Here is a 7,531-nt window from a genome sequence, read left to right as displayed (position 1 = left end):
CCTGAGCACTGAGGGAGGGACAGGATCTGCCTTGCCAGGGGCTGGGGCTCAGGCCTTGGCCCTTTGCATTCCTGAAACACATCCAGGTTTGCTCAGCGTCAGAGACACCTTTGGCTTGTTTGTCCCCAGCTGTCATCAGTGCCTCCAGTGTTCTGCTCTAAAAGGAACCTGGGGATACTTTCTTAGTCATGTCCCTCAGTGAGACATAATAAAAGTAAAAGAAACTTTGGAGTTTGAATCTGAGTTCTTGAGAAGTTTTTTGAACACTCTCAGGGACTGATTCATTTATAAACAACACCAAATTCCTGAGAGGCTCATTAAAGTCCTTGTGCTGTTGCTGTGCTGCTGAGCTGGGCTGGGCTCCTGGCACAGAGGGAGCTCCTGGCAACCAAGGAGAGGTACAAAAAGACACTTCTCCTGAGGAGCAGTTTCTCTCCCAGCCCAGCAGGGCTGAGGGTGCTGCCTGCAGGTACCTGAGAGGAGTGAAGCAGACAGAGGCTTACAGCAACTGGAAGGACAATTCTGAGCTTATTCATGGAGAAATCTTCACAACTTCTGACACAGTAAGTCTCTGGCTGCAGGGATCTCCTAAAGCTGACACATGACAGCACTGATATGACTGTAAGGATGGCTCTGCTGGTGTTTCTGGTTTGGGGGAGGATGTGCTGCAGAGCGGGGCTGCCCTGGGCACCGTCAGAGGGACAGGGCAGGACAGCTCCTGCTGCCAGGGATGGCTGCAGGCTGGGAAGGTGAGGGTGCAGCCAGGGGTGCCCAGGGCTGTCCTGCAGAGCAGCTCCTGCAGCCCTGAGGGCTCTTTGCCAGGGCAGGGGATCTGCCACCTGCCAGGGGCAGCTCTGAGCCTGCCTGGGAGCTCCCCATGGAGGGTGGAGTGGAGCTGTGGCTGCAAGGAGTGACTCCTGCCAGGGCAGGTCCTGCTGCTGTGCAGAGGGTGCTGTGTGGGCCAGGGCTGCTCAGAGCTCCAGCTCATGCCCAGCTTCCAGCTGCTCTTTAATCCCTGCACCCCCGAGGGGCTGCAGGGCAGAGCTGGCCCAGGGGCTGGGCTGGGCTCTGGCAGCACTGGCAGGGAAGGAGCCCGGGGCCACAGCAACAGCTCCCGGCTGGGACAGCTCCAGCAGCAGAGCCGTGGGCAGGCAGGGAGGGAGGCAATGCTGAGGGAAGCCCTGCTGCAGGGGACATGTGGCACCTGCCGGCCCTGCCCTGCAGTGCACACACTGCCCTGAGCAGCAGAGCTCTTGTGTCCCCTGGCAGCCAGCACAGCCCTCAGCCCGGGGGCTCGGGGCCCTCAGTCCCCTCCTGGGCCGGCAGGGCAGCACCAGAGATGAAGAGCATCTCTCCTGCCATTGCCCATTCCCTGCTGACCAGGGCCTGAGGGCGACTGTCCTGCACTGCTGCTGCCTGCGAGGGGCTGTGCAGGGCTGGGCAGGGAAAGGCTTTTCCTCAGGGCTCGGCTGTCTCTCTCCTTGCCTTGCTCAGCTGCTCCTGGCATTGCTGACAGGCTCTCTGGCAATGGCAGTTGCAGCTGCAGGGTCAGGCCCAGCCCTTGGGGCTCCTCCTGTGCAGGGTGAGCACAGCAATGAGGTGTCCCAGCTCCCTCTGCCCTGGGCAGCTCTGGGCAGGTCAGGCTGGCAGGCTGGCAATGAAATGACTCTCCTCAAGCAGTTCCATGGCCAGGACCCTTGCTGTGTCCTCAGGATGTCCATCCAAGCTGTGAGCTGCCTTCCAGGGGACACTGGGGGACAGGAGTGTCCTTGGCCAGCAGTGAGGCTGAGACTCTGAGAAAGGCTGAGCCATTTGGCTCTGCTGTGAGTCCCTCTGCTCTCAGCTGTGTCAGGGTGATTTTCAGGGGAACACAGTGAGTGCCCTTGATCTCAGAAAGGGCAGCTGGGAACAGATGGAGCAACAGAGCAGCTCCCCTCACCCTTCACTGAGTTACAGCCAATCCTCTTGCCTTGCACAGTTCTCTCTGTTCTCCCTGAGCACAGCAGGAAATCCTCTCAAACTGCCTTTGGCTCTCACTGTTCCTTAGCCCTGGGACAGGAGATGCTGCCAAGCTCCTCTGCCTTAGGGGCAGTTTGGTCTGACAAAGTCCAACCCAGGACTGGTCCCTGTCCCCCATTCCCATGACCCACTGCTGCAGAGCAGAGCTGACTCCTCAGTGTCCATGGGCAGAGCCACTGCTTGTCACAGCAACAGGGCCAGATCCCAGCAGAGCTCCAGGCATGGGGCTGGAGGAAGAGCTCTGAGCAAAGGGAAATTGGGGGAAACAGAGTGGGAGGGGCAGGGTTGGGAGAAAGCGCTTGTACTTTGCTCAGGAATGTCTACCCTGACTTGTCACTGTCCTTTTCTCCATGAACAGGTCCCCATGGCCAGAGGATCAAAATGTCCAACAGCAGCTCCATCAGCCACTTCCTCCTCCTGCCATTCGCAGACACACGGCAGCTGCAGCTCCTGCACTTCTGCCTCTTCCTGGGCATCTCCCTGGCTGCCCTCCTGGCCAACAGCCTCATCATCAGCACCGTAGCCTGGAACCACCACCTGCACACCCCCATGTTCTTCTTCCTGCTCAACCTGGCCCTGGCTGACCTGGGCTCCATCTGCACCACTGTCCCCAAAGCCATGCACAATTCCCTCTGGGACACAAGGGACATCAGCTATGCAGGATGTGCTGCACAGGTTTTTCTGCTTTTCTTCTTTCTTGGGTCTGAGCTTGCCCTTCTCACCATCATGAGCTATGACCGCTATGTGTCCATCTGCAAACCCCTGCACTATGGGACCCTCCTGGGCAGCAGAGCTTGTGCCCACATGGCAGCAGCTGCCTGGGCCAGTGGCTTTCTCTATGCTCTGCTGCACACAGCCAATACATTTTCCCTGCCTCTGTGCCACGGCAATGCTCTGGGCCAGTTCTTCTGTGAAATCCCACAGATCCTCAAGCTCTCCTGCTCCCATTCCTCTCTCAGGGAACTTGGGCTCATTGTGGTTAGTGCTTTTCTGTTATTTGGTTGTTTTGTGTTCATAGTTTTTTCCTATGTGCAGATCTTCAGGGCTGTGCTGAGGATCCCCTCTGAGCAGGGACGGCACAAAGCCTTTTCCACATGCCTCCCTCACCTGGCTGTGGTCTCCCTGTTTATCAGCACTGCATTTTTTACCTACCTGAAGCCACTTTCAATGTCTTCCCCATCTCTGGATCTTGCTTTGTCAGTTCTGTACTCGGTGGTGCCTCCAGCCCTGAACCCCCTCATCTACAGCCTGAGGAATCAGGATCTCAAAGACGCCTTGAGGAAAACGATGACTGGACAATGCTTTTCTGCATTCAGATTATGCCCACTTTCTTCTCTCTGTGGCTTCCAGTGCATGTCATGACTGTCCATATCTGTCCTTACTGAAATTTTTTTTTGTTATTTTGGAGACTCTTGACAAATGAACTGTAGTTTTTTATTCCCCTCCTTGGTTAATTTTTAATATAGTTTTGATTGGTTTCCGTAGGTTAATGATTTTGCAGAATTAGCACTGTGTTGACCTGCTGGGTTTGGAAACACATCTTCACCTGGCAATATAAGTGCCCGAGAGAGGAGGCTGCTCTGTGCCCTTGGTGGCACGGACAGAGCAGGGAGGGGGCCCAGGACATTTGTCAGCCCAGCCTCTGTCCCCAGCCGTTGCCAGCCCTGGCTGCTCAGCCCAGGTTTGCGGGTGAGTTTGGCTGTGCCCCAGCTCCATCCTGCTGCGGGGCTCAGGGCCTGTTCCCGGCAATGGCCAGCCCTGCCCGGCCTCTCTGCTGGCCCCGAGCCCGGCAGAGCCTGGGGCAGGGCTGGCTGGGAAGGCCCACAGGTGCCACGGGCTGTGCAGGAGCTTGGAGAGGCTGCCCAGCAGGGAGGCCATGGGGGCACAGAGCCCCAGGGGCTGCTGTGGGCACCACGGCACAGGGGCTGTTCCCACCCGGAATGCTCCTGGCCTGGGCTGGGCTGCACAGGGGGCTGTGGCACCATGGCTGGGGCAGCGGGTCACAAAGGGGCCACGGAGCTGCTGCCGGGGGTGACAGCAAGGCCAGCAGCAGACAAGGAATTGCTGGGCATTGCCTGTGCTGGGCAGGGCTGAGTGTGGGAAAGGCAGAGCTCAGCTGGCCTTGGTGGCTGCAGGAAAAGTGCAGAGCCAAAAGAGCCTCCATGGCTGTGCTGGAGACCAAGGCTGGAGGAGGGAAATGCAGAGCTGCTGTGGGATGGGGAGGGGGATTGAGTTCCAGCAGACACCGATGTGGGGCTGAGGGACTCAAGGGCTCCTTGGCCTGAGTCTGTCCTGGGAAGGTCTCTCAGGCCTCTGTGCCCATGAAGGGCTCCAAGGAGAGGAGAGCTCATCTTGGCAGTACCCCCGTGGCATCCCAGAGGGACAAATGGCAGTGTCTGCCCTTGCAGGGGACTCCCCATGGCAGTGGCCCTGGTTGAGAGCAAAAGCAGCATGACCCCATTCTGCATAGAACAATGACAGTTTTGCCAATTAGGCGTTGTCCAAGCTATTTTATCCCTAGTCCAGGCACAGCATACTGACAAAACACCTTAATCTTGTTTATATCTATCATAGAATCCTCTTTTTTAAATTGGTTTAATACAGTAGTCCATTGTGAATGGCGGACTCGACCACCACAGATGCTGCTGGGATGTTGCACAGAGCTGAGGGAAGAGCTGTGATGGTTATTAAACTGTATCCTGTTCAACGTCATTGTGGGCAAAAAACTTTTCTTTGCCTCCAACTTTTACCTGTTCCTGAACCCCAAAGAACACAAACCTGATCACTTGTGGTTCCCACTCCAGTGGTTGCACTTGCACCTCCCTCCATCCCCAGAGCAGAGCTCCCTTGTCCCACAAAGTCCCTGGCAATGGAGGGATGAAGCAAACAGGACAGGCTGTGGGGATCAGGGCCAGGGCACGGCCAGAGATTTGGTGTGGTTGTGACCCTAGGGCAGGACGCTGCCCTTGGCCTTGCTGAACCTCAGCCAATTGTCCTGGGCCCATGGCTGCAGCCTGTCCAGATCCCTCTGCAGAGCTTCCTGCCCTCCAGCACAGCCACACTCCCACCCAGCTTGGGGTCACCTGGCAACTGACTGAGGGTGCCCTCGGTGCCCTCATCCAGATCAGCAATAAAGAGATTTAACTGAAGTGGCCCCAATCCTGAGCCCTGGGGACACCCCTGGATGTGACTCCATTGCCCAGCACTGCTTGGGCTGGACTTCTGTCTTTTATGGAGCTCTGCATTCCCTTGCTACTGTTTGCTGACAATAAGTGAACATCCCTCTGTGTCTCAGGCAGCTCCTTCTCCAAGGAAAGCAGCTGGGAGTTTGTGCCAAGGAGCTGAAAGCTGCAGGTGCAGCCTGGAGTGGAGGAAGCTGAGATTTGCACAAGGCTGCTCTGAGTCCCAGGGCTTGGATGAGGGAAATGGTGGGGAGGGGGTTAGGGACAGAGTCTGATTGATTGTCAGCCATAAAGGGTCTTGATTTCATGTCCATTCAGATTGCATTAGGAGGTGCTAGCAATCAATACCAACTGGAGATTACAAATATCAATCTATAAATAGGAAAAGAAAATTGAACAGGACAAAACAATTCTCTCAACATTGTTTTAAATACAGTATATTCACTGCCAATAGACTTCTGAGAACTGTATAATTAACCACAAAACAATTGAAAACTTAAATTCTTCCCAGGGGCTTGTCTTGTTAGGGTGATTTGAAATGTTAATGAGTCTTTGGCACTGAATTCCTAAAGTGAAGAGCTGAAGGCTGAAAAAGCTCCTGGAAAAGGAAAATTCAGCAGCAATCTCCAAGTTGCTGAGGAAGTCAGCAGCCCCCACTGAGGCCATCCCTGCCAAGAGACCATGGGGGCAATGAGCAGCCAAGGAGAGCATCCCTGGGGCTGGGGAAGCAGAACTCAGAGGCACCAGTGGCTCCAGGTGGGAAATGGACTCTGCAATGTGGCTGTTAAAGCCCTGCCTGGGCTTGGCCAAGCAGGACAGCCAAGGCCTGACCCCCATGCCCTGGCAATGGGGATCGGTGGCCTCACAGGATGCTCGTGGCTCTCCCGGAGCAGTGGGATGTGGGGTGTGGGATGGTGAGGGCAGGAGAGCAGCAGGAGCCCTGCAAAGCTCTGTGGGCTGGGGGAGGAGGCCACAAGCCCTGGGGCTGCAAGGAACTCGTGTCTTCTGATGGGCCTCAGTGGCAGGGACAGCAGCCACAGCCAGGGGACACAAATGTCATTGCTGCTGGCAGGGGGTGGTCCCAGTCCCCCCCAAGGCCTTTGGTCACCCCAGTGCAGCTCTCCTCCCCTGGCCTAGGCCTGTGCTGCTTCCCTTGCAGACTTTACCCACTGCCCCATTTCCCCACCTCCCTCTGACCCTGGGAGCTCCCAAAGCTTTCCTCATGTCCCTCTGTCCTCCCTTGTTGATGCTTCTGTCAAAAAGCTGTGTTTGGCTGAGCAATGGCCAATTCCTGTGGGATTCCCAACTCCTGCCTTCTTCCCACACCCTGCTAAAGCTCCTGTGGCACCCAACCTGTCCCAGGCACAGCCTTGCTGGAATCTGCTCCTTCTCTCCATCTCCCAGCACTGAAATCCATGTCCCATCTGCAGCCCTGCAGAGCAGCCCAGCCCTGTCTGGCCCTGCAGCAGGAACTGGAGGCACTGGAGGTCAGGGACAGTGACTCTGGGTCCAGAATGCTCAGGAGATGCTCAGCTCAGGCAGCTCCTGCAGCCCCAGGGCCAGCCCTGCTGCCCAGGACAGCAGCAGAGAGTTGCCCCAGGGCTCCTCAGGCAGCTCCTGCTGTTCCAGGGACACAATCACAGAATCACAGGATAAAACAGGTTGGAAAAGATCTTTGAAACCATCAGGTCCAACCTGTGACCTAACACCACCTTGTCACTCAGACCATGGCACCGAGTGCCACATCCAATCTTTCCTTAACCAGCTCCAGGTGTCACCGAATCTGTGGGAAAAAAATACAAAAACCCTCCAACAACATTTTAATGTTAGAGAGTCATGGCATTACTTTATTATCTGGCCAGGATGTTGTTCTGGCCAGGATGTACCACAGAAATCATCTCATCCACACGCAGCCTGGGTGTGCAGAGAGAATCATTCCAGGATACATAGCTTTTACTCGATTTTTCAGATATTTTATACAGTAAAAATACATAGGAAAGCATTGGGTCAGTGTTCATTGGTCTAAAGTTGAGCAAACCCCCAGTATTCAGTTTCTCATTGGATCTGAATCTCCTCACCTCTGATGCTAATTAGATTCTTCATTCAATTTTTCTCATCAGTCCTTTTTCCAGGCCAGGATGTCTTCAGCCCTGCTGGAGGTGCTCTGGGGTAGCTGTTTGTGATATCCACCATGTCCTGTTGATAACCACAATGTCCCAGAGGATGTTCTGTTAATAGTCTTTATCTCTCTGGTTATCTTCAGGGTCACTCCCAATCTGTTGATATGCTGAGTCCACCAGACCTCATCTAGTAGAACAATGTCCTGAAAG

General features: G+C 55.4%; 1 protein-coding gene across 1 annotated transcript; it reads left to right on the top strand.

Moving 5' to 3' along the window:
* Positions 1 to 226: 226 nt before the first annotated feature.
* On the top strand, positions 227 to 3,381 carry LOC146420510 (olfactory receptor 14A16-like). The gene is made up of 2 exons (XM_085048194.1): positions 227 to 563; positions 2,378 to 3,381. The coding sequence occupies exon 2, from the start codon at positions 2,401 to 2,403 to the stop codon at positions 3,379 to 3,381; it is 981 nt and encodes a 326-aa protein (XP_084904320.1). The 5' UTR covers positions 227 to 563; positions 2,378 to 2,400.
* The last annotated feature ends 4,150 nt before the right edge of the window (positions 3,382 to 7,531 follow it).

The sequence above is a fragment of the Lichenostomus cassidix genome, unplaced genomic scaffold (genome assembly GCF_008360975.1).
Source record: "Lichenostomus cassidix isolate B80296 unplaced genomic scaffold, HeHo_3.0 HiC_scaffold_710, whole genome shotgun sequence".
NCBI lineage: Eukaryota > Metazoa > Chordata > Aves > Passeriformes > Meliphagidae > Lichenostomus > Lichenostomus cassidix.
The sequence above is the reverse complement of the archived record's forward strand: the minus strand, read 5'-3'. Positions and strand labels throughout refer to the sequence as shown.

Coding starts and splice junctions, on each gene's coding strand:
- LOC146420510 (XM_085048194.1), top strand. CDS start 2,401: ATGTCCAACAGCAGCTCCATCAGCCACTTCCTCCTCCTGCCATTCGCA.